This window comes from Mixophyes fleayi, chromosome 9 (genome assembly GCF_038048845.1).
Source record: "Mixophyes fleayi isolate aMixFle1 chromosome 9, aMixFle1.hap1, whole genome shotgun sequence".
Lineage (NCBI taxonomy): Eukaryota > Metazoa > Chordata > Amphibia > Anura > Limnodynastidae > Mixophyes > Mixophyes fleayi.
Window position 1 is genome coordinate 121,626,161 of NC_134410.1, and position 27,775 is coordinate 121,653,935.

The following is a 27,775-nucleotide window of genomic DNA, read 5'->3' on the forward strand; positions in this document are numbered from 1 at the left end:
AGATAAGAGAAGGGAGGAAGGTGTGCGATAGGGGAGTCAAAATGGTTTTGTAGCTATTACATCTCTGCAAGGAGAGTTATGAAAACCATATTATGGGGAAAGCAAACAGTAAAGCTGTGTATTGAGTTTTGGTTGTCCACATGGCGTAATTAATCACTTACTGACGCTCTGTCTCACTGTGGGGGCACCGTCTTGTTTCCACATCAGAGTATAATAGATTTAGCTGCATTCAAAAGTTGTTTTTGTGAATTCTTCTTGGACTATTCTATTATATATGAGCATTCAGGGCTCCAGAAAATGTGGCTCATAGACTTATCCTCCCACCTCCAGCACATCTGTCTGACAGATGACAATATTGTGTATAGTGGGATATGATTTTATATCCTGTTTCCTGTTTTTTTATTACTCGTGGATCTTTCTGTTTTGTTCTTTTTATTTTTGTTTTTTTATTTCACGTTGTTTCTCCATGAATGTATGAGCGAAGTCACTCTCCTATTCGGACATGGTTGCTGGCATAGCCAGAGTTGTGTCTGATCTAAGGGGTGAGGGAGGGTTAAGTCAGCATTCAGTCTATGCAGTATGATTGGAAAGGCATGATGTAAATGAAGTTTCTAGTCTCACAAGGTTGTCATGAAATGTTTGAATAATCCGTAATACAGATTAGAGTTTCCGTGGTTTTCCTCCAGGGGAGATACTCATCTTTCCTCCTTGACAAGGAGTAATTCCTGTAAACTTTCTTTTAGTCCCCAGCTATCTGACCGGGATCCTGAAAGGGAAGAAGTAAATTATTGTATAAAGGTCTTTATATTGATGGCACCGTGCGCTATGTGTATGCTATAGTAAATGCAGAAGGTTAAGGTAGTGACTATTCTGATGTATGCTGCCCAATCACAGATATCATTGTGTCCGTTTCTCTGGGTGTTAATTGACCGTGAGTCTCAGCATAGTTTGTGATGTACATTCCACAGGATGTGACATGGTAACTAGGAGATAGCTCTATGCACATGGATTGAGGAAGTCATTAATTTGACAGCAACATTCTTTTGTTGAAAGGGCTGGCCGATAGCCACGGTAGGTCTATCTGTGCTAGTGGAGGGGGAAGTTGTCCCCATGATGAACCAAACATGTATAGGCACAAGCAGTTAGTGGGGAATCATAGACTACTGTATTTAAATCCCATTTTAGACATTCCATTGTTCCCTGTGTCCAGAACTTATACCATTATACCAACCATTAGTATGTCACAGTGTTGGAAGCAGGAAATACTTTAAAAGGTTGGCTCTATACTCTTGCCTGGTTTGAGGATACATTAACTGCACATGAGCAGAAAGTCCATGCCCATTGGCCCAGTCGCTTCTAGCCCTGATTGGGCGGCTCCTTTGGGTTCAGTATTTTAAAGCGCCTTATTCCTATCGAATTCAGGAAGTGGCAACGGAAGTATAGAATCCAAGTATCTTTATTTAGGCAACATATGGGAACAAGGATACAGTCCATGGAATATGCAGATTTTCAGGTAGCAACATAAACATGTATAACTCCAATACTCAAATACGAACAGGTGTGATGAATAGCAGGAAAGTCCACACAGCAACAGGTCCCAAGCAATGACAGATGCAGTTAAAATACAGGAACAAGTATAGAGTTACCCTATTGCCAGGATGCACGAGTCTGTCCAGGGAAGCAAACAGAGTAGCTGAGTCCAGTGACCAGGCAGAGCTCTGGGCCACAAGAGTTCAAGCAGTATCCAGGCAGAGTTCAGGGTCACAAGCGAATAAGCATAAACTGGTAATCAGGCCGAGGTCACAACGGGAGATCAAATAGCAGATGAACAATCACTGGAACAGGGAGAAACAAGCAGCAGCCAGGGATTAACGATGAACTGCACAGATTGAGGCAGGTAGTTGAAGCTGTGAGACAGGTGCAGTTCTAATCAGGTAAGGAGATGAACTCCTGCAGACATGGTGTATAAAGTTCAGGGGCAGAACAGCAGCACCTCTAGTGGATTTGAGGTACTGCTGCCACATACAAAGTATAGGCAGAGTCGTAACAGCCTGTTTGAATTCATGGTAGGGGTGGAACTGCTACTGAGCGCTATATAAGGAGCACACCTTATATCTTTTTGTAATTTGCTGACTTTCTTAAAGTGTTGGGATGTACATGTGTAACGGCTCTTTTTAAGAGCTATAAACATCCTTATTTAAGATCCTGCTCCATCTTTACAAGCCGCCTATACCTGTTGTATTCCTGGAACCTACAGCTCAGAGAGAACCCTCTCATCCATTCATCGGCTCTACTGGTTGAAACCAGACTCTTAAGTCAAAGCTCTTCTCGTTACCCAGTAGTCCTGATCCAAAGTAAGTGGACAGGAAGAACCAGCAAAGAGGCGCTGCAGCAGGCTCTGGTCTGTGGGAGCTTGCTCCCCTACTACCCATTGTTTGAGTGTTGCTTAGGAGACTGTTGAGGTGTGGGATTTTGTCCATCAAACTAAATCTAATTCAACATTTTTAGAGTTGGTTAAGAAAGAAAAGCGAGACTGGGAGAGTAAAAAGTTTGGGTAGGACTTTCACTTTTATTATATTACACCTTCCAAAGCGGGAGAAGGTTGGGAAGACCCAACTATGGAGGTCTTAAGTGAAGGCGTCTAGGAAATGTAAAGGAATATATTTGCATGAAATCAGAAGGATTATATGTGTCTTAATATGCAAATGTATATTGTAACACACAGCACACAAGCAGAATTCTGCTTTCTATATATGTACAAGACTTGAATTGGTTCCTCTTGTGACTGCTGAAAGAAAGAGGTCTGCTCTGCTTAAGGTTTCACCGCTGAAACACTTCTCGATTAGCAGCAAGTCCACATTTTCCATACACTGTTCTATGTGAGAGCGGAGAAGAAGTACACAATAAAGATCGTCTGCAACTCTCGGAGCCTTGAACTGTATGGATGGGTGAATCCATCTGGTTATATTGTAACAGCTGCTGCCCAAGGTCAAAGTCTACACAGTCCAAAATGAGTTGTTTTCCTAGCTTGTGACAACAGTTTAACTGGTTGTTGTTATGTTTCAGTCTACTTCATATTCCTGTTTCTGGTACAATGTACGTTGTACTTCCTTTTTCTAACTATTATGAGTGTTGTATAGTTACATAGTTGTATATTCATTAGCAGCCTCTTTTCTCATAGGATTTGTTTACCAGTGATCTACAAATTGAAATCTCTGACATGCTGTCTATTTGTTGTGCAGGTTTCTCACCCTGCGGTACGTGTACGTCCAGGGGTATCTCACACTGATTCAAGAGGTGTTTCAGCCCGCTAAATAAAACTAAGATTTATAGTTCAATATTAGAAATGGCTAAACCTATTCAAAATTAATGACAATGAGTATGTTTTAAACATTAAGATATGTAAAAGGTTTCATGGTCTACATTTACATTTGGTAAACGTGTACCATCTTAAGGGTGTACGTGGGGGTACGCTGGCAGGGGCTAACTTGTGGTTTGTGATTCTGTGTCCAGTCTGTGGGGCTTATCTATAGTTGGACACATTTCCGCACTGAAAGTACAATGCAAAGTCGGACGCAATAAAGCATATTTATGTGTATATGTTGAGCCAAGCTCACTAATAGTAGCATTTGCGCCAGACATACAAGGGTGTATACTTATGTCCTTTGATAGGGTAGAGATGCGGCTTGACCGTGTTAGACATGAACGCATCCACAGATTCGCCCATGTCTAATTGAATCACAGTCACATGAACACTTCCCTTACTGTACTCCGCCCACTTCCATTCTGCCTCTCCAAATGTCAGAGGGTGCAAATCAACGATATGCAAAAAATCTATAGATATGTATACAGTATATGTTTGCTTATGCATTTTTGGTGCACATGTGCAGTACGGTCATGCCTTCCTTACAGAAACAAAGCATCCACCTCTAAATGAGCATCAAATACTCAAACGTACTTTACAGTTTTTGTTTGTCACCTGTTTTTCTGTTCATTGTTAGAACGATGGAGGGCTTGTTACTTGCCTGGAAGTCCAATGTCTTGTGCTAGAACAATGAAGGGCTTGTTCCTTGTCTGGATGTCCTGTGTCTTGTGCTAGAACGATGGAGGGCTTGTTCCTTGTCTAGAAGTCCAATCTCTTGTGCTGGAATGATGGAGGACTTGTTCCTTGTCTGGATGTCCTATGTCTTGTGCTAGAACAATGGAGGGCTTGTTCCTTGTCTGGATGTCCTATGTCTTGTGCTAGGACAATGGAGGGCTTGTTCCTTGTCTGGATGTCCTATATCTTGTGCTAGAAGATGGAGGGCTTGTTCCTTGTCTAGAAGTCCAATCTCTTGTGCTAGAATGATGGAGGAATTGTTCCATGTCTGGAAGTCCAATGTCCTCTTATCTCTTAATCCTCACCCCCCTCGTGCGTTGCTGCTTCACTATATATAGAAGAGGTATTTTAGTTGGGCACCATATCTTGTCTTGTTTGATTGAAGCTTTCACTTTCTGTTTATATCCAATCCTTCTGGTGGGTGTGATCTTTCATTTTTCCTGCCTCTCTCACTATCTACACTGGCATCTAGCGCTTAGAAGAATGTCCAGGTAATGTACAAATTAACTTCACTTTTTAAGTGTTATTTTTGATATTTGCAAGATCTTAAAAGTAAAACGGCAGGAATCTGCCTTTGTATTGGTAGCAGTCACTGCTGATCAGGATGGCTGCCCTTGTTTTATAAAACGCGTGATTCCACAACTGGTCATGGAACACTTTAAGTATCGCTGAAGGGACATTTAGAAAACCAGCTTTTGGTGTTCTCACAGTTTTAAAACTGTGGATTTCACTCTCCTCCAAAAGAAATACAATGTTTAGTGATACAAATACACTGTTTAGTGATACAGTTCTGACCAATCTGTAAGTCTTACAGGGGTTGGTGAAGGGAGACGATTCACGCCGTGAGCTCGCCCACACGAGAAACTCAATCTGTCCATTCTTAATGCTGAATAGTCGTTACATAGTTAAATAGAAATGTGTGCGCTACGCCTGTTTTGCAGAATGTGGGAACAATATAGTAGTTTTTTTTGCTCTATATGGTTCCCACATAGCTAATGAGACTATATCGTGGGAATTGTACATTTACAATCTTTGATCAAACTTCGGTAACCTGAAGCAGCAGTCACACGCTCATTAAACAGTGCTGAAACTTGCATGCAATTACCTTTTTAAATGTCACATTTTTTAGTAGTAGTAGTCTATGAAATATATATATAGATTTTCTTGTGAGAATAATCTCAAAGTAGGCAATGCTTAGCTCTCCAGCTGCTGTGAAACTACAAGTCCCATCCAGACATGCACAGAGGTTGAGAACTAAGTTTTGCAACAGCTGGATATCACTATAACTTAATAGACAGCTTGTTTGTATAGACATAGCTTAGAGACTGGAAACTCCCTGGCTGTAAACCAGGTTCGCTCTGGAAAGTACCTAAAATACTAGACTGTTTTATAAATGACCATGTGTTGGATATAAATACACAGTAGGAATTTATAGCTAAATGTTTGAATCTTAAATCAACAAAATTTACATTGTTTTGTTTTTTTTTGTTTGCATGTGTTTATTTTTTTCTTTCACTTTGTTTTCAATACAGATCATGTATGTAGAACCATTGCAGGCACCTAGACTGTGGCTAAACATTGGTTATACCTAATGATAACATTCTCTAAAGGATGTTGCATTCTCTCTGTCCCCATTAGCAGTCCGCTGCAATAATTATCATCACAAAGCTCTGCAAAACACTGCATTAGAAGTACAGTATATGAGTTGTTACACCCAGAGTTCTTCCCCCTTAAATGTTACCATTTTTGGAAATGTCCAGTGCCGGATCCAATCTGTTTAACTCCTCGAATGCTGGAGAGCCATATTTAGCATCTGGAATGCTATAGCAATTACTGGTCTATGCAGATGTTAATTCTGGATGTACATATGCTCTGATAGAACACATGCACTTGGAGATTGTTGCAATTGAGTGGGAAACATTTATGAAAGAGGAGGAAGAAAAACTGGTTGAGAGTTCCATCGTTGGAATCCTGGGATACGTATAGAATCCTCGGATAATTCCACTTCTTACAGTTTCTGTTTTTCTTTACTCCAGTTTTCTGTCCAGAGAAAAGGATGGATTTGTCTGTAGGGTCATTCACCTCTGGGTCTCCAGACGAGTTTCATCTGCTCCCGGCAAAGCCAGACAAGAGATCAGTTTAGCCTTTATCAGACAAAAATACAGCATTGCCTACATATTATTGAATGTAGAACATGGGAAATTCCCGCTCGTTATTTTAACACACCGCCAAATTTAAACGCATTTAAAGAACACTGCCCAATTGTAGAAATAAATATTATTTTTTTGTGTTTTTTTTCCTTTCTTTCTTTCTGCCTAGCAATAATAATTGAAACAAAAATAGGCAGTTTTGAATTTTGTTCTTTAGCAAAACAAAAATAAATATGACGCATGTAGAAGCAGGCAGCATGCTCTTGCTGTTGTGTTTTTCTTCCCCACCAAGGCCATTAGATAGGCCAAACAGAGGTGTTTTGTTTTGTTGCCCTTGGATATGACACTGCTCTGCACCTTTCATAGAGCAGTAACCGCAGAGCAGTTCTGGGTTGTATCCAAAGGATGCACATCTGATATAAGCTCATTAGGGTAAAACACAGATAGAAGCCGGGAAATATTAAACACTAGCGCCTTGCAAAGTTGTCAAAACCACTTAAATGATTGCACGGTTTCTGTTCACCATTCACAAGTGTCTTTAAAAACAACTGTATTTAATATTCTTGGTTAAGTGTTTTCTATATCACACCCCACCCACCGTGTTATCTGCTGTCAGCCAGGGCTACAGCCGCGTTGTAACCTGAATAAGATATTCTCTTACAGGCCACCCATGAAGGGAAGTGCCCGTTCATGCTTGTGCCCTGCCCGGCGTGCAAAGCATTAATCAGAGCGAATGACCGAGACTGGCACAACGAGCGAGAGTGCCCCGAACGGAAACTGAACTGCCGATACTGCAAGCTGTCTTTCTACTTCCCCGATATCAAGGTATGGGTTGCTGTCAGTCAGCTTGGCCTGTCGTGCCCACTAGTTCTTATTAACCTTTACAACTAGCAGTGCGGTGTATTGCAATACACTCTGCTTATTACATCCTGAGTACATCCTGGGGTTCTTCTACTCTCCACTATATATGGGATTAGTATATAATAACAGCTGAGGAATGGCAGCTTTACTATCCTTACTGGACACGAAAGTATCCTTGTGCTTTTTCTTAAAAATGTCTTTTTTTTTTTCTTTGTCACTTTTCACACTATAAATGTTAGTTGTGAGATCCAAAAAATAAAAACAATGACCAATATAAAAGAGTATTCAAAAAATTATATAAAGTAAAATTTAAATGTTGAAAAAAAAATTAAATACCTAAATGATATTGAATGAATCGTTCAGCATCTAATGACGACATTTCACTTGTATTCGTCCAGGATTTTCTCCAGAACATCAATAGTTCATATTGATATCGTTTTGTTTTTGTATTTTGGCAAACATGACATAAGTTCTGTGTTAGGAACAAAAGATTATATTGTTTTTCTCCCGTTATTAATGGCATAGTTACAAGTAAACCTTTATTCTTTCATGAATATAATTTTTAAAGGTTTTTTTTTAAACACTTTTATATTTGATTTGCAAAAAAAGTAATTCATTGGAAGAGTAAAAAGAAGAGAACAGCATAGAACTGATTACAAGTCCTTGTCTGTGTTTGATTCCAAATATAAAGTATATACCAGCAACAAAATACATGAACAAAAGAGGAAAAATAAAAATGTTAAAGATATAATGATTATATTGTCCTATTCAAAGCTCACGAACGGAGATATGTTATATATACGAACACTCGTACATTAATTTGTAAATGAATCTCGTCCCTTGGTTATACTTATAGCTCTAACCTACCAGGCTGGAAGGGAGAAGTTAAAACTAGGAATCTGTTCACACACATGGTGCCATTAGGGAATTTCAGTACCCGCTTCCAAAAATGTATAATCTGAGAGCATTGTCACATTGGGTGCTTAATACTGTCCGTTCCGTTTAGTATATCGGTAACTCTGCCGTGGCCTGACTTTACCGAAGCTGGACATTGTGTGATATGCTTTATGAAGAAAGTCTAGTTGTGCCAACGTTTGACTGCAGCTTGGAGATTTCCTGGGGCCTCCTCCCAATCCTCATTGTCTCCAGAGGTGATGTCCTCAGATCAGTAGTTCCTGTTGGGTGGGTTTGGTATCCAGTGGCAGAGGGAGGTCCCGTTACCCGGGGACTATTTATGAAATTGCATCAGGTATAGGTTGGTGAAGTTGAAGGAGGCAAAACAGTAACCAGTTAGGAATATTAAACTCTTCCTTTTATTATTATTATTAATTTTTATTTATAGGGCGCCACTAGGTGGCCATAGCGCCGTGCAGGGACAGACAAAGTTACAATACAAGGGGAGACAGTACAGTACAGTAAACAATAAGCACAGTAACTCGGTGAGCTCAAAGCACAGCTAGAGGGGCGAGGGGAAGGTCCTGCATACGGCTGAGCCCGAGAGGGAGGGCCCGGATGACAGGGAAACCTCCAGAGGGGAGAGGAAGGAGCGAGGGGGGACGGGGGGGAAGAGGGTCCTCGAGGAGGAGGGCTAGGTAGCTGGAGAGCCGAGTTAAGAGTGGTGAGGACAGGAGGAGAGATGACCCTGCTCAGAGGAGCGTACAATCTAAGGGGCGAGGACATGTGGATCCACCTGTCCTTCAGGCGAGGACAGGTGGATTTAAGTGTGCCACTAATGTACAGCTTACCCAGGAAATTCAAACTATACAAGGCTGAAACCCCTGTATTGCCAACTGACTAACAAGGGCTTTGCCGTAGAGGAGCCCGTAGATGCAGAGGAGCCCGTGGACGTAGAGGAGTCTTCTCATCTATAGTTTAATGCATGTATAGTTTCCCAGACACAAAGGACCTCACAGTGAGATATTTGTCTTATATACACATAATAGTTATACACACCTGTGTTACATCAGAAGCATTCTGACTTTTTAGTGTTTTCCCTGTGTACAAAACAGGGTTTCCCAGTAGAAGTATGAACATGTCTAGTAGGTGATCGAGGTGGTTTCCAAAGCAAATAAAGGTGAATGAGATGCCTTTGGCAAGTATGTCAGACGTTAATTACTGAACCATGTGGGAGGTACAATGTCCAGATTCTCTGCCAAGCAGTTTGGGAGTTCTCACGCTTTCAATACATGGTTTTCAACAGAAACAAATTCTCTAGATTCCATGAGCGTCTCCTACCTACCGTATATTGGTCTGTAGCACCTCTGAATAGTGCAGCTATTACAATGGACGGAGTGAGTGTCCCCTTTACTACTTCTGTATCTTTCTATCGGTAAATATTGAGCTAATTAAATAACGAACGTACACTTTGTTAGATAATAGGTGATATATGTTACAATCAGGGCATGTCCGACTTATCTCTCCCTACCTATACAAAGTCGTAGAGGAACATAGGGGTGGTTTGTCCCTGCAGTGACAGAACTACATTCAATTCCATGACTAGAGCTCACTAAAATGTGTTTAAAGCGCATAGAATTAAATGGAATATATTAAACCAGCAGCGTTCCTGTGCATGCGCAAGTTCAACCCTCGGACATCACCAACTTCAGATCGAATGCAAGAGATACTGACACTCTAGTATCTAGTGCCTTAATAAAAAGACCCAACGCGTTTCGGGATATTACGGTCTTTCCTGCTTGCATGTCTCTTTTCTAACCATTGTCTAATCAGTGAATCTCTTGCTGGTTTAGGCCCATGATGAAATCTGTCCCAAGTTCCCCATGACATGTGATGGCTGCGGGAAAAAGAAGATACCCCGAGAAAAGGTAATTTGTTCCCCCCAGATCTAACCTGCTAACTGCAGATCTAGAAATGGCCCAAATATCAGTCATGTGGTTCAAGATGGCTGCGTTTAACGCAACAGTCGCTCTTCAAAGGTGTGTGTAAATATCAAATTACTGGAAAGGTTAAAACAAAAAAATAACAATGCTATTTTCACAGTTTATTTTGATTTTTCTTCTCGCGTTTTTGTAGATCGCTTTATACAAACCACATAGTGGCTGCATGATAAAGTGTTCTTTCAGATGCTGAGAACCTGTCACTTGTATCAATCGTTACACTTTTATATGTCCATAGAATATCTCCAGAACCCGATCTTATAGCTTAGGAATAAGGAAGGATGTCGGCCCTGAACTGTATCTTTCTACCTTATAATATATACCATATATTAGTCCTAATAAAATGAAAGGCCAGCTAAAGATGTTTAATCCTGTGCCATGTAAAGACTAACCAATGTCATCTGTCGTAGTTCCAGGACCATGTAAAGTCTTGTGGCCGCTGTAAATTGCCGTGTCGGTACCTAGTGGCTGGGTGCATGGAGATGGTAAGTCTAGATGTCTGATCGTTTACGTTGCTTAGTCCTGAGTACTCCATTGACCGTTTTTAATCAGTGTTTTAATGTGAAGTATACTGAAGTTTTCCGTATAACATTACTTGTTCACATTTGATGTATTTGCCATTTCTATATCTACCTATAAGGTCTTTGTTTTTATATATGTTGTTTTCTCTTTTGTTTTTATGTTTCTGTGGTGTTTGTCTTTAGAACCCACTTCATCAGATCTGTCAATCTGTAGAGCACCCTTGCCATACATTCCGGATAATCTATTAATCCCCCTCCTGCGTGTAGGTACTCTTACATACGCTATATTGGTGTCTTTGATATGATCGTCTCCTAGGCCGCACTTTCTTGAGCAGCGAGACGCGCAGATTGGGACCTTCTCTTTTCCCATACGGGCCGGCCTAAGAATGTTTGCATTAAATGTGTTATATGTGATATATTAAAGTCAACCTGTTGTTTGAATTAATATTCAGCATATCCGTTCACTGGTGACATCATTGAGGCACGAGGTGTGCCTCAGTAACGTCATGAGATTCTAGTGAATTGATAGACTGCGTTCTCCGAAATAATTGCTTCCGCCTGCAAATTGTGTGTAGAGTGCTGACGTGTTTTTGTTTTTTTTGTTTAAACTTTAAGAAGGAAACAGAAAAGGGCAAGGATAATATACAGCACAATACCAGTACAAGGTGTTTCCTTCAGTTTTTGCATTGTATATCAAGAAAAGGAGGACTAGAAGTGGAGGGGAAGTTCATCTCCCAATCTCGTTTATGGCGGCCCTGAGAATCAAAGATATTCTCAATAAGCCAATTCTAGACGGAGGAGATGATACCCTTGGTGAGCAGGGATTTCGCACAGTCGTTCAAAAAAGGTTAGACCTCGGAGAGTATCAATCGTGGGAAGGGACGTAAGAAAGTGACGAACCCGAAAATATTAAGAGAAGAGAGGGCGGAAAGAATCATATTTTAGTTCTAAATCCGCCAAGGAGGCCCAGGTATTGTTAATAACGTCGACTGACGATTTTTAATCACCGACCAATTTATCTTTCTCGTTCCTAGGTGGAGAACGATAAGTTCTTAGAACATGAAAATAAGTTTTTGCCTGATCATTTGGCTAAAGTGTGGGAATACGTTGTGCAGCACAGAAAGGATGTGAATGACATCTCCCACCACCTGGGTGCCATGTCTGTGCAGGGCAGCTCCACTCCTTTCACCAGCCTGGTCTCGACGGCTGCTGCCGAGCCCCCCAAGTTCACAGACATGCTGAGGCAATTTGACGCCCTGGACAAAAAGAGCACGATACTGGAGAACATTGTCTGCGTCCTGAACAGAGAGATAGAGAGGGCCAGCATGACCACCGAGGAGGTCGTGAAGCATCGGAGGTCTGACCAGGAGAAAATAGACTCCCTGAACAACAAGGTAAGTGCGGAATTTCCTCCAGAAGCAGTTGCAGCCAGACTTGGATGTCTGTGGACCCTCAAAGGATTCCCGATGACAGTAACCGTGAACCGTAGTGGCGAGGGCCATTGGGTATATTAATGCTCTGCATTGTGGTCTACACTTCCCTACTGGCTTGAGTGCTGGCTGCCTATGGTATTCGGAAGGACTGTCTGTCTGTCTATGTACAGAATCACCAGAAACATATATCAATTTCAGATTAAATACCAACATAATACAGTGTGACAGGCAGTGCAGCGTATAGTATTGACTGGTGAGAGGATAGGAACCAACATTTTGGGAATAATTCCTTTTGCAAGAGGTTCGTCATCAACGGTTTTAGTTCTGTTGGCTCCAAAAATGCATTACACAGCCAATCAACGTGGTGATCAGGGCGCCATCAACTTCCTAACGTTGACACTCAGGACCTGGTTACCATGGCAATTTACAAACTGGGCGCGCAAGAGCAATGCAAAGTGTTAGTTTGAAAAAACGGGCAGTCCCGAATCAAACTACATGTTCAACCTAGGGATACAGTTGCCTTTATTATCACCATACTAGCCTACAATAAACTGAGAAAAATGACAATGAGCAAGTAACCAATGCGGTTCCTGACTGTAGCATTGTATTTTGGGAGAGGAGTGTATTTGATCTAGTGGGATCCAGTGATCTGTCCACTCATGTGACCATATCTGAAGGCCAGGGCTGCATGTGACAGGGGCAGTGACATGATGTGAGGAGGGGAATGGAGGCAGCAGGAGCCACAGACTGAGAGTTATATAGTGGAAGGAGCAGGGTCCCCCAGCAGCACAGAGTATATCAGGAGATGAGTGATGTGTTAGTGAGGACAGGGCTGCATGTGACAGGGGCAGTGACATGATGTGAGGAGGGGAATGGAGGCAGCAGGAGCCACAGACTGAGAGTTATATAGTGGAAGGAGCAGGGTCCTCCAGCAGTACAGAGTATATCAGGAGATGAGTGATGTGTTAGTGAGGACAGGGCTGCATGTGACAGGGGCAGTGACATGATGTGAGGAGGGGAATGGAGGCAGCAGGAGCCACAGACTGAGAGTTATATAGTGGAAGGAGCAGGGTCCCCCAGCAGCACAGAGTATATCAGGAGATGAGTGATGTGTTAGTGAGGACAGGGCTGCATGTGACAGGGGCAGTGACATGATGTGAGGAGGGGAATGGAGGCAGCAGGAGCCACAGACTGAGAGTTATATAGTGGAAGGAGCAGGGTCCCCCAGCAGCACAGAGTATATCAGGAGATGAGTGATGTGTCAGTGAGGACAGGGCTGCATGTGACAGGGGCAGTGACATGATGTGAGGAGGGGAATGGAGGCAGCAGGAGCCACAGACTGAGAGTTATATAGTGGAAGGAGCAGGGTCCGCTAACGACACAGAGTAGTGATGTCAGGTCCCTGATGCAGGAAGATTGTAGTGTGAAATGCTCATCTATATGAAACCTAAGTCATACATACCACGTTGTCATTGAGGTGATTGGTAGTTGCAGGGTCACAATCCTCTTCCTGTTGTGTTGTGTACTCAGGAAGTGCCAGGTGCAGAGCAGAATGTTGTCCCCTGTGCTCGCGTTGAGAAAAACACAATGTTTTCTGTCCTTAGGTGCGTCAGCTGGAGCGCACACTGGGCCAGAAGGATCTGCAGCTGGCAGATATGGAGACACGGCTACAGGAATCAGAACTTTCCACCTTTGATGGAATCTTTGTGTGGAAAATTACAGAGTTTGCCAAGAAACGTCAGGATGCCATGATAGGACGCTGCCCGGCAATGTTCTCAGCTCGTGAGTTACTTGTACAGCTGAGTTTAGTAGGATGATTGAGCAGGGACGTTTAGATGATATGATGGAAGTTACTGCATGATACTAGGGAGCTGGTGACTTACATATACACAACAGCACACGACCATAATGCCCTAGTGTCTGCCACACTCTCCTCATCTGCCAAACTTCTCCGGGACACAGACATTACGGAGTTAACAACTACCCTGCAGGAGGCAGTTACCACAAAATGCCACAAACCTGTTGATGATGTGGAAAATTATTTGGACTCCTATTTATTTATTACTATTATCCTCATAATCATTACCATTATCTTCATTATCACCATCCACCATATTGTTGACTTGTAAGATGCCACAGTGCTCCAGAGCGCCACACAGTGGGGAAAACGAGGTGAGACTGAGCGCTGGTTATTGGAGACGAGGCGAGATATAGGTCAAAGGTAGATCTAAGAGGGCCTTAGAGAGAGAGAGAGAGAGAGAGAGAGAGAGAGAGAGAGAGAGAGAGAGGGAGAGAGAGAGAGTACTTCCAGATGAGTTTTGAGATATATGAAGGGGTGGTGTTTGAGGCTTCGTAGGTGAGGGTTAGTAGTTTGAATTGGGTGGTGGAGGATATGGGCAGCCAGTGGAGGGTCGAGAGAGACATAGTCAGTCTTGTTGCAGCATTTTGGATGGGTTAAAGCAGGGAAAGGTGGGTGAGGGGAATGCCAGATAGCAGGAGGTTGCAGTAGTCGAAACGGGAGATGATGATGGCATGGATAAGAATTGTGGTTGCGTCTTTAGAAGGTGGAGGAGACCCGACTGGGATAGAGACTGGATGCGAGGAATAAGGCAGAAGGTGTGGATTATTTGGGGGGGACGGGACAATTTATCCAGGTATTACAGGGAAGTGGTGGGCTCCATAGCTTGGACACATGATGTGGGGGACACTGATAGCCGCTCTCCGTGGGTGGGAACAGCCACATCGTAATAGCAACTCGGTTACAGTTAAGCTCAATGGGTCCAGCAGCTGAATAGAGATGGTAGATCTTTGTACAGCTTTGGTTTATTTGTGTGATGACACTTCTTAGTGCTACTTGTGTCATTTACTAAGTTTCCAAACATGTCCAATGCTTTATATTTGTGAAGGATAAGATAATATGGGAGGTAGGGAATAGAGCTGGACTAATGTGGAACTGTCTCTAAGCATTGTCACCATGACTCCTGTTTAAGACTATACCATCTTCTTCTCTTGTGTCCAGCTTTCTACACCAACAAGTACGGCTACAAGATGTGTCTGCGGATCTACCTGAACGGAGACGGCACTGGCCGGGGAACGCACCTATCACTCTTCTTTGTGGTGATGAAGGGTCCGAACGATGCTTTACTGCGGTGGCCATTTAACCAGAAAGTTAGTGTTAAAACCCATTTTCTGCACTCTGTTCTGAAGCCAAAAATAATTGTTAATCCAGAGGAGCTGCAAAATAAATGTAATTCTTTTTTTTTCTGTCATTCATTTTACACCACGTCTGTCTGATGTGAGATAAAAAGGAAATGGGTATTGCTGAGAGTATTACTTTGGAGATAAATATACAATCCATAAACGAAACACCCGGCGGAACCTTGGAGATCTGGGGCTAGATTTACTAAACTGCGAGTTTGAATACGTGGATATGTTGCCTATAGCAACCAATCAGATTCTAGCTGTCCTTTATTTAGTACATTCTACAAAATGACAGCTAGAATCTGATTGGTTGCTATAGGCAACATCTCCACTTTTCCAAACCCGCAGTTTAGTAAATATACCCCCATTTGTGAGATACATAAGAGCAGGCAGGCAGATGTTTCAAACTCAAGCACCGCAGCAGTTTCTTGTATCGAGATGACCGAGTTAAATGTCTGGACGTCTTTCTGATGAGAAGTGTCAGTAGGTGTTCAAAATACAGCCCAGGTTTTATATGAAATAGCCAAAAAATAGATGTGTGTAATAACCACCTCTTCATTTATAAAAGGAAGTACATCCATCCATCTTGTTCATTGTACCCAGCAGGTGAAGATTCATTGTAACATCCCGTTGTAGAAACCCATCTCTGTTCAGAGGACTGGAATTGTTAATATAGCGAGTGAAATTTGTATTGCATTATCCCCTAGCGCTCCTAAAATCCTCCTTTAAATATTTTATTAAGAACTTCAAGCAGATACAAAAGGATAAAGGTTCAACGCGCAAGAATAATAATGACATCAGAGAAGCAAAAAACAATTTTCAGTAAATAATCTCAGAAAACTTTCAATCAAGAAAAAAGAACCAAAAAAGAAAGATAGGAAAACTAACGAGCTTGAAGCATATTTTATTTGTTTTACAAGGTAGAAGGGAAGGAAAAAAGGAATCGGAAAACAGATATTGGGGGAAGAGAGGAGGATCCTTTGGATAAAACCGTATAAGTGAAATAAAGTGTTTGTTTTTATTTTCTTGATTGATATGTGATGTATTACACTGGGTACATCGATCATTGTCTCCCTGGTTGTTTATCTATCTTTTTATCTTTGTTTTGTAGGTCACCTTGATGTTGCTGGACCAGAACAATCGAGAACATATCATAGATGCCTTCAGACCGGACATAACCTCCTCGTCTTTCCAGAGGCCAGTAAGCGAAATGAATATAGCTAGCGGGTGTCCCCTCTTCTGTCCTCTCTCCAAGCTGGAGGGCAAAAATTCTTACATCCGGGAGGATACTATTTTCATCAAAGTGATAGTGGACCTCAACGGGCTCTGACGCGAGGAGGAATCCACCGAGGCCACCATGCCCCCTCAGCAGTCTGCCTTGTGAGATGGTCTCCGGAAGTCAGAGACCAAGGCAAACATTTGGCCAGGGTGGCGGTGAAGGATCTGCACAGTTGGGTGTTGTCCATCGGATCCAAAATTTTCTGCAGATCCCCATGTGGTGGTGGATTTCGAGATATCTTATGACCTTATCCAACTCCAATTGAACCAACCAGGGATATATTTTGGGGATTGCATTTTTCTCCTGAAAACTTTTAACGTTTTCGTTGTGTGTCTAGTAATTTTCTGCAGGTGTTCTGCACTAGGGATGTTTCGTCCTCTGCACTCTCGGGATTATAGACAAATTGTGACGCTCATACCCATTTTTTTATTTAGTTTCTTGAAAAAAACAACAACTAGTTTTTGGGAGGCAGCGTATTCGTAAGAAAGTGGTTTTTTTTACTGTATATAAATCTTTCGTGGAGAAAGCAGAGTTGCTGGGCGTGCCTGGCAAGTCCGCTAAGTAGCTCTTGAGTTGGCATAATGATTCCAATGTAACGGTCTTCGGCCACTTATGGTCCCAAATAACTGTAGCTATGTCCTTGTGTACTTCCCTCCTGGAGAACAGGTACTAGAGTGAGAGCACTCTGTTCCCCGACGGCCGCGGCTGCCCCCTTCGCTCGTTAGACATTGACGTGGGGTCATTCGTGAAGAAGATCCTGCACACATTACTTCATGTAGGTACACCCCAGAACGGCCACTTTATCCAGGCTCGCTGGTTTCGTACGCTAAGCCTGTTCATATTTGTGTGCCAGAGAATCGTGTTGACTTGAGGAGAAGCTCCTTTTTGTTAAACATTTATGTGTTAGAAACTATTTTACATGGTGGGTCATGGATAGTTTTCAGTAGCTCATTGTGTTTTCGTATCCCCACGTAAGTTATAAGTAATATTAGCCCCTTCCGTAATTAGCCACTAATGCACAGAGCAACCAGTTTGACCTTTCCCGTGAATGCAGAGGACAACCGCCCTGAAATCTTAATATTTATCAAAGACCTCCTGCTTATAACTTGGTCTTCACTCCTTTTTTACTAAAACTTTCAGTCATTTTTGGGATTTGTGAGGAACAAACTCTTGCAATTGTATTTAAGTTAACGTTCTTAACATTATCGGCAGTTCTATTATTCTGCATATTTTGACAAGTCCGCGCTTCATTTGGTATTTAAAGATACGTAAGATCTTTTCACAGGAATGCAAAAGAATGTTTGAGAAAGTCAGGGGGCTGCTGGGTGAGAACGAACGGTCATTCCCCACGATGGATGGAAATGTTGAATTTCCCTGGAGGTGCGTTTAAAGGTGGCTACTACCTTCCATGTGATGGAGATTGGGCCTTAAACATCTTATAGACGCTGTATGTTTCTTTCGGCACTGCAGAATTATTTGCAGATCATATGGAAACGGTGGAGAAGATGGAGAGAACGTCACGAAACTCGTCAATTAATTCTCAGTGTTCTTTTTAAACTTCCATTTAGCAGTAGATGTCTTTATGTCTGTAGAACGTTGGTGGTCTTGAACAGGGTATCAATGGGTTTTTTTTTCTGGGGTCCTGCTCTAGATCCATTTTTAAAACTGACCACACAAAGGCTTAACTTGATGCTCAAGCATCGGGAGCCACAACCAATCCTTAATTTGGCCATAGATGTAGTGAGCAAATTTCACAAGATCCAGTGGTCATGTGGTTGAAAGATGGCTGCGGACAGAATCTGATAGCGGTGATCCGTGGTCACCTTCCAACCGCATTATAAACATGCAACGTTATGATCTAATTAGATTATTATTGGGCATTGGGGTTCATTTTAGGGCCACTCACATAACGGGCTAATTGCCTGATATTCGTTACAGTATTGTAGCATGTGGCTATCATAACATGGGGCTTTAGGTCTATACAATAATGAGTGGTATGTAAATCGGTAAGAAACCACAATGAAGTTGTGTATGATTCCGGTACAGGATCTGGCTTGTTGTAATGCTAATTTTAGACAAATAATGTTCTAAGTGCTGCAGTTACTGTGAGTAAAGGCTAACTCCACTAGTTACCAAGTTTTATTATAGTAATTCCCTTCACCTAAGAAGTGTTTGTCAAATAGGACCCGACCGTGAACACAGACTTACACTCGTAACTCATGTACGGCGTCGGCGAAGATTTTGCAGAGATAGAAGATCTTGATACCCTGTAATGTGCTATTGAAACCTTGCTGGGACAGCTAAGCCATCCGCGGCGATAATGGCTGGCAGCGGTACGGATGAACGCACCACTTCGCCAGGCCAGGTTGGTGATATACGCACATGTGGGAACTTGAGCTTCCAGCTCCACTTTTTCAATAAAAATGTAGAATATATAAAAACAAAAAAAAACAAAATAAAAACTAACCCGGTGACACCCAACAGTAGCAATCACCGGCCGGGGGACCGTGATAGATGGGATGAAGCGCTATCTCCAAAACGATGTTTGTGTACTGGAGCCAATGTATGGGCACAATCGCTGCATTATTTCCAATGTCACGGAAGCCAAACGGTCACGGTTAATCGCTGGCTGTTTTCATTTCCCCACGTCGGGTAAATGCAGCGAAAGGGGGGGCGGCTCAATTTGTCAGTGAAAATAGAATTTACGCTGGCGGTTTGAATACTGTGACGTCGTGGATGACTCACCAGAGACGGGGGTAGCATAATTGGGCAAAACACAACAACTAGCAAAATGTTTGAATATAGTATAAATTGTTACAGGCTGTGTACCTGTAACTTAAGGGGGAAAGGAGATTGGCATGTTGTTTTTTTTAGGGGGGGTGGGGGGGGGTTCGGGGTCTGTTTGCGAAATTGTTAGGTTAGATAGAATAATTTAGTCACTTAGTAAATTGTGGAGTTGGCCTTTAAAATGGTTTAGGTAGAGTTTAGCGTCTACGTTGCAACATTTATGGAAATGTGGAAATGCAAAGAAAACGGTCCACGGACTGGAGACCTGGATAAAACCAGCGTTTGGGCGCGGAGCGGCTGAAGTCTGGCGGTTACTCCGCAGTCAATGCACTGGCGCTCGGTCCGGTTGAAGCGAGTCGAGACTCCTCCCTAACCGGGCGGGACTAGACCGCGTAGGCCTAAGAGAGTGTTACGTGCTGTTAAAATGAAGTGGATTCCTATATTAGACTTTAGTTACTGACAGATTTCAGCCTTTTTATTTCTTTTATCTATATATATTTTTTGGAATATCCCGCCAGCATTGCTTACAATAAGTGAATGTACCACTTACACACAGCCGAGGCCACCGTATGATAGTCTGCATTTGTATATGTAAATATTATATATATATATATTATTTCTATATATATTTATATTATTTACATATTATTTACATATATATCTATATTTACATATATATGTGTGTATATATATATATATATATATATATATATATATATATATATATATATATATATATATATATATATATATATATAATATGGAAATGCTTATATTTGCATGGCGTATTGTGCTGTTGCTAAATATTCAGGGACACAAAGTGATTTAAAATGTTTTAGTAACTTGTGGGTGGGGACAGCCGGTTGTCAGATCCGGTGGTTGTCAAGGACTGAAGTACTGTGATAACTTATGCTGTGTTTTATTAATGCTTGCTTTCTGGTGGGGCGATGCGACAAACAGAGAATTTAGCAGCCCCGTAAGAACTACAGATGGGTGCTGTTTTGGACGGAGAGATTAGAGCAGAACCCGTCTGAGGATACGTGGGTGCCATACCTCCTCATGCCACAGGATGGCGCTGTTTGGGAGAGCGGCAGGTGCGTTATCCTCCCTTCTGCATCCTGGGGTACAGACTTTGCATTCTGTCACAGAGCTGTTTATAATAGAGAGATTGTCTGGTGTACATACAAATGAAATATGATTAATGACCACGTCATGGGAGATACGGTCATTAAAACATGGTAATCCCACATCTAAGTGGGCAGCGGAGGCCCCCAGGAATGGGGGGGAAGGGGGCTTGGAACAGGACTAAAGGACTGAATGTTTTGTTTGCTGAGATTTGGTGTGAACCTAATGTCCTATACAAAGTTTGATTTGTTTTGAAGGTGGTATAGTCCAGTAGAATTGTTATTTTATGTTAAATATATCACACGTTACAATGTTTTACAATTGTTGTTATTACATTTGACATGTAACCTGTTAAAAGAGCATTAAATAAATAATTATAGTAATTCAGCAAGCATATAATTAGTATATTATTAATGCAAAACAGCAATGTGTGATTACCCGTCAAAATTAATTTGTAACAGACAATCTTGCTCCTACGAGCATTTGGGATATACTTGTGCTCCAGTCACTCGCTTTGTGTGTTATCCAGGCCCACAAGCCTGGAAAATCCTAAATCTGATTGGGACAGATTGAAGCTGATTGGATGAGTTGCAGATGATGTCCAGTTACATTAGACACCCCGGCTGAGTAAATATTACTAATAAATGTACGCTAGGGTCATTTTTCTGATATAACGTGCCTGGGGTCAAAATATCTCTTGGATTTTTAACATTCCTAAAACTAATTTGAGGTTGTTTGGGGAGGATTTTATTTAGACTAGATTTCATCTGTAAAATATTCCAGTGCCTATATTAGGGACCTTCTTTGAAATATTTGGGGGGTCATCCCATGCACCCTATCCTCCTGAGAACTGTGTTGTTACAGGAACCTTCTGGGTTCACAAGAGGCCAAAAGGACATTGTACCAGCAAAGTCTTTTATCCTTCAGCTTCATGTGCGTGCATTTTTGTTGTGTTTCATAAAAAGGTTCTACAGTATGTGGCTATTTTATATTTGCTACTGAGTGATCTGGAATCCAATAAAGACAATTGTGCACAAAGACACATAAAGAGGAGATAAGCGTTTAATTATATGAATGCTGGTACGTAGGCCATTAGATTGGGTTATATGGACCCAGACTCTCACTTGAGGGCATTCATCACGGTTTCACAGTTGATAAATATGCGAACGAGAGTTTCCTGGTACGAAGACTCTATTGCGTTTGGTCTGTGCAGTTGTTTTTCAAAGAACAATATAGCACTATTATTTTTCCTTCCATTCTTTTGATCCATCAACATTCCTGGACCTATGGAGCGGAGAGCGGAGTGAGAATTATTGGATCCAGAGGCTGAAGGTGAGCTGTTAATGATCTTATTATATGCATTGTTTTGTATATAAAGAAGAGTACGAGTCATAGGTAGTGCACCAGGAGGGGCCTTTTCTATAGATCCCCTATTATCCTGAGTGAACAAACAGGAGCTGATAAGGGTGCGGCAGCAGCCACCCCGTTATAGGGGAGTGCGTTAAAGCACTATGCTGTTATATCGGAGGATGGTCATCTGACAGGGGAGTGTCACTTCGATTTACTGTCATTTCGGAAGCCGGTTACTACCTGTGCCACTGACCTTATAGTATGAAACAATGGTGTGCATTTTACAGTAATTTTATTGTGCAGATATTTCACAGAAGGGCAGAAATTTCAGAAACAAAAGGTCAAATGGGCGATAAAGGATCAAAATACTGTATATTTGTCTGGGATACCCGTGAAGGACTCACAAGCAGATTTAGGTTGTTTTCTTTGATCAGAGAATGAAATGTTTCCATTATTGCTAATAGACCTCTCTGCATATTATTCAGGGTTATACGTTATGTGTAACTATATCGCCAGATGCTCCTATTGCGGAAAAGGTTTTATTTACGCGACGTCAGTACAGTGGGCACGTCAGATGCTCCTATTGTACAGTGTCCTATCAGTACAGTGGGCACGTCAGGCATTATATTAGTTTTGTTTTTATTTTTCTTTAATATGTATATATTCATTATTTCAATAATATTTTTATTTTACTTTTTATATCACTTTTTTTAAAATTACTTTTACAATAGTTTTATTCCAACTCCCCCACACACTTTTTTTTTTTTTTTTTTAATTAGAAGTTCCCATTATGCCAAACAGATATTTAAAATGCAATGTACCATACACCTATAATAATATGATCATCTCCCGCTTGGACTACTGCAACCTTCTCCTCACTGGCCTTCCCCACTCTCATCTCGCTCCCCTTCGTTCTGTTCTTAACGCAGCCGCTAGGCTTATCTTCCTTTCTCGCTGCTCCTCTTCTGTCTCCCCCCCTCTACCAAGCCCTTCACTGGCTCCCCTTCCCCTACAGAATCCTGTTCAAGCTCCTCAATCTCACATACAAGGCCCTCGCCAACTCCACTGCTCCCTACATCTCCAACCTCATCTCTATTCACGCTCCATCCCGCCCTCCGATCTGCCAACGACCGTCACTTCTCCACCCCTCTGATTACCTCCTCACACGTGCGAATCCAAGACTTCTCCCGCGCTGCCCCCCTCCACTGGAACAAGCTCCCTCCCTCCATCAGAACATCCCCTACTCTGTCCAGTTTCAAACGGGCTCTAAAAACCCATCTCTTTCTCAAAGCCTTCCAGTCTCCCACTTAACTTCCTACCTTTTCTGCCTCCCTCCCCTCTTCCCCCTCCCCTGAATCTGCCTCCGTTCCCCCTTCTCTCCCTCTCACCCCGTGTCTCTCTGTCTGTCTACCCCTCCCCTTAGATTGTACGCTCCCTTGAGCAGGGCCATCTCTCCTTCTGTTTCCTGCACCTTTTACTCTGCTCTCCAGCTACCTTTCCCCCCACCCCTCTGGGGGTCTCCCCGTCATCCTCGCCCTTCCTCTTGGGCTCCGGCGCCTGCCGGTCTTCCCTCCCCCCTCTCTCTAGCTGTGCTTTGAGCTTACTGAGTTACTGTGCTTATTAACTGTACCGTGCCGTCCCACCTTGTACTGTACTTGTTTGTCCCTGTACGGCGCTACGGACACTGAGTGGCGCCTTATAAATAAAAATAATAATAATAAAAATAAAATATACGATACCAATCCGGGAGATAGAAATGTTAATAAATAAATTGATACTCTTAAAGAGTGAACGTCACTCGACTTTAATTGTGGGGAGAGTAGGGATAGCTGGTTCACACAAATTTTGTTTGTGTGTATATGTGTGTATATAGGGTTTCCTGGGTAACCCTGTAGTCCAAAAATAAAGTAAGAGGGTGGATGTTTATAATAGTTACCGAGGCAACCCTGCAGTCCGATATAAAGAAGTGAAGTGACACTATGAAAACTCCGATATACAGTAGTACAGAGGTATTATTACAACTTTGATTCCTATTTCTAAGAGGAAGGAAGAATAGTGTAGGAAAAATAAGGGATACATTATATGGGGTTTCATCATCCAAGTATTTTGTGCTGAAATATTTGAGCATAAACTGTTACCATGGGAACCTGTTTTTTTTATTTTTTTATAAAGGTTTATATGTCTTATGTATTAGTATTGATATTGTTAATATGGACTGATGTTATTACCTACTAGGAGTATGTTATGATCCACTTTTATTTATTTAATATGTGAAAATATATCTGTCTGGTGATTGAGTATTATAAATAACCACCTTGAGAGAGACATGGATACACCTTGAGAAAGATCTAAGTAAAGGGATTGAAACGCGTTGGTGATAAACTGTGTTCCTGCTGTTGGATTGTTGAGATCTGCACATGTTGGGAGTGTGGGACAGTGATATCATTGCTTCCCTATATATACGCTGTATCGGCAGCACCATCTGGTAGGACCAATTGCTACATTTGTTTTTTTTCAATTTTTAATTTTGTTTTGATAAATTGATTTTAAGGTAATGCATCTAGATTGAGTTTTTGGTTTTTTTGAGTGTGACCCGGAAAGAGGGATATTGAGAAGGTGTAAGAAGTGTTGCTGTGGGAACCTACTCAAGAGAGATGTTATAAGGCCTATATTATTCATGATTGATGTAAATCTAATAACATTGGTACCCAAAAGAACCCACGGTGATTGTACTCCCATTTATTTTTCACTGGGACTTGAGTTTGGGTGATGATCCCCCACCTGGTGAGGTATCCCATTGGATGCTATAGAGAATTCATGCTGTGATATACTTCACCGTTATACATATTTCTTTCTTTTATCAGTCTCTAAACTGATGATTATAAAAAGAAGAAGTTAGGAAGACATCTATTTGGACTGTTGATATTTATTTGGACTGTCATATTCCGTGTGACGTATATCTAGCACCTTGTGATCCATCTTTTTGTTGTATGTATTTATTTAGAAAGGTCTTCTGTTGATGTGATTTGGGCTGCTGTGATATATTGAAGTGCTCTTGAAAATATATATTTTTTATTCCATATGTAAGATATATGTCTGGGATCGAGGCACGTGAAGTATTTTTGAATTGCTAAGCTATACAGTGGCATAAATATAATTTGCTGCCAATTTTTATTCTTTGATGCTAGGAAGATTAATTAGAGGATGATGTTTTGGGACGCTTGTTAAACAAAATATTTTAAGGCCTGGTGAGAGCTTTGATATCTTGCGGTGTAATTATAACTGTATGGGATAGAAGAGTCATGGAAAGATTATGTTTCCAGTTCTGGAATTCCCCGGTGATTCTTCTAGTCCAGCGATGACACTAGAATATAATTGTGTGTGATGACTGGGGAGGTCTTTTTAATATTTTAAAGGATTTAGACTCTGAGAGACCCCAGACAAAAAAATAAAAGTGCTCAAAAACAATAGGAACAAAAAGAAATATATATACAGTAGTGTAACTCATAGTGACAAGTGTGTAATAATTGTGATGCAGAATCGCACTCGCCCAGATTCAATGTTAGAAAGCTGTTCTGAATTCAGGGGTCCATAGCTGATGTAAGTAAATTGCTATGATTGTCCTAGTTTTCAGTCTCTATGTGGCTTGGGCAGCTGTATGATCTGCTGATGGATTAACAGTACTGAGTTCAAGAGGTAGATTTATTAAAACTTTGAAAAAAATGAAAAGTGGAGCTGTTGCCCATGGCAACCAGATTCTAGAATGTACAAGATAAATGATAGCTAGAATCTGATCGGTTGCTATGGGCAACACCTCCACTTTTCCTTTTTAGAAGGCTTAGTAAATCTACTATGTTTGCCGTGTTTATTTGGTTAGCTTGTTGTCTGCCAGATATTTTATCCCAGCCAACGTTCTTATTTCGTTGATAATCTAAGTTCATTTGAACACATTCTGTACATAGTGTTTCTGATCTTTTATATAATGTTTCATTAGTTTTACTATTTGAGGGTTCCGTGTTTAGGGCTTGGAGACATTGAGAGGATTTCTCTTATTAGGCACACGTTACGTAGTAATGTCCCCTCAGAATCGGTTTTGAAGCCTCTCAAAAGTTATTAATATCTTGCAGGTGATCTATGTTATCAATATAATTTATTGGGTTTCGGTCCATGTAAGACTTAAAGGAATCTGAGTTTATGAAGAAAACACCAATTATTACTATATGCGTAGGGGTTATTTTCTCTTCCCAAACGAAGGCACGATCAGAAATAATTATATTACTTTACAGGAAATGGTTTAGGTAGAAGAGTATCTGAGACTATGATTCTGTAGATGTGTTATGAGGGTGTGACCAATAGTTATATAGTTTCTGTAGGGACTGTACGTAACATATAGGAGTTATTAGGTGTTGTATATTCGGTTATATCAAATATAGGAAGTGACTGCCCTCGAGTGGTGATTAGTTATATTGCAGACCTGAATAACAGTTCCTGGGTTGCAGAGAGACTGCATCTTCGGCTTTCAGGCAGGTCTGCTTCTATTTACGTCGTTCTTTTGTGCAATCGTTTTGTTTTTCTTGTAGGGATGAAGGATGTTGGAATTGTGGTCATCGATAATCCGTACATTTACTGACTTATTTTAAATCAAAATGTCATTGTCACTACTGAACGACACTTATTTTCTACACTATATACCCATAACTGTTCATTGTAATTTTGCATAAGACACCAGAAGTGTGTGTGTATATATATATATATATAAACACACACACAGCACAATGAGAACATTTCCTGCATGACCTTTATAGATGTGTTGTTATTCCTGTTTAAAGGCCTCCAGCACCTGATCTGTGACAAGTCTATACTGGTATTATCTGTGCGCGTTTAAAAAAGTCACGCCAGTCACGGAGAGAAAAATAAAGGTATTCTCCATACAGAAATGTGTCAGAGGGCGTGCAGCGGGTTTTCAGCTCTTACCATTGTCCTCTGCATAAAGACGTCCATAAAATAAGCAGGTGCTGGTACGCTCCAGACACTTTTAGAGGTAAAACGTGGGAGAGGGCTGAGAGATGCGGAGGGGTAGATGATATTTAGTATCCCCCTCTGCTGTACACATGTCTGATAAGAAAATAGTTCATGTGACTCTGCTGTGAGAGGTGACCTCTGTGACTGTAATATCACGCAGGCCTGGCCAACCTGCGGTTCTCCAGGTGTTGTGAACTACAAAACCCAGCATTCCTTGCCAGCTATCATCTGGTTATCTACTGGCAAGGGCTGCTGGTGCTTATAGTTTCACAACACCTGGAGAGCCACAGGTTAGTCAGACTCTACTCTGATGAAACAAAGCCATAGTGCAGATCATATTAATGACACCCATCCTTGTGGTGAGAATATGCTCGTCTATGTGTCTTTTCATTATGTACTCAGACCCTAATCGGGTCAGTTTTGGAATATTGTTTCCAAACCACTCTTGTTGTGCAAGTGTTTGCCCCTACGGAGCAATACAATTTACAAATATCGGTCATACCTACATCATGGGCGGAAGTCTTAGTTTTTATTTTTTTTTGCATCCAATCTGGGGGACACCGCTACCATGGGCTTGTATGAGGGGACCATGGGAGTTGGCACTTAAATAGACAATTGTTTAATGTAACTTGCGGACAGAACTCATCCCTTCTGCAACCGCCTGTAGCTTCTCAGTGTTTAAGTGCCCAAGGAGTTAGTCTTATTTATGAGGTATTCTGCACAGAATTCTTATTTGGAAGACTTACAGCTCTACCCGGTGGTTATCTAATACCCGATGCTGGCAACCCCGACAAGAGAGACGACGACATCTTCGGTACGTATATGGAGGAGCGCAAACTATTATTCACAACGACTTTTTACTATACGGATTCCGAGGAAATGCGATTAATGAAGAGGGTGGCAGAACAGTACTGCGAATGCCGACATTAAGTAAGGCTTACATATTGTAGCCTTAAGGTATTCTCCAACTGCCCCTTTAACTGTAGAAAGATTACTGTCGGTGTGCACAGTACGTCATTCTGTGCTGCCGCCCTCTTCATTAATCGCCTTTAC

At 41.6% G+C, this 27,775-nt stretch overlaps 1 protein-coding gene across 8 annotated transcripts in view; it reads left to right on the top strand.

Annotated features, from left to right (window-relative positions):
- TRAF2 (TNF receptor associated factor 2) overlaps window positions 1–19,810 on the top strand; it is a 54,006-nt gene extending 34,196 nt beyond the window's left edge. For all 8 annotated transcript variants that reach the window (XM_075185393.1, XM_075185397.1, XM_075185396.1 and 5 more), the window contains 7 exons: window positions 6,913–7,074; window positions 9,858–9,932; window positions 10,415–10,489; window positions 11,560–11,919; window positions 13,563–13,740; window positions 14,978–15,126; window positions 16,271–19,810. In XM_075185393.1, the coding sequence (XP_075041494.1) occupies window positions 6,913–7,074; window positions 9,858–9,932; window positions 10,415–10,489; window positions 11,560–11,919; window positions 13,563–13,740; window positions 14,978–15,126; window positions 16,271–16,489 (1,218 nt within the window). In that variant the 3' untranslated portion in view covers window positions 16,490–19,810. The remainder of the gene's footprint in view (window positions 1–6,912; window positions 7,075–9,857; window positions 9,933–10,414; window positions 10,490–11,559; window positions 11,920–13,562; window positions 13,741–14,977; window positions 15,127–16,270) is intronic.
- Window positions 19,811–27,775: the final 7,965 nt, after the last annotated feature.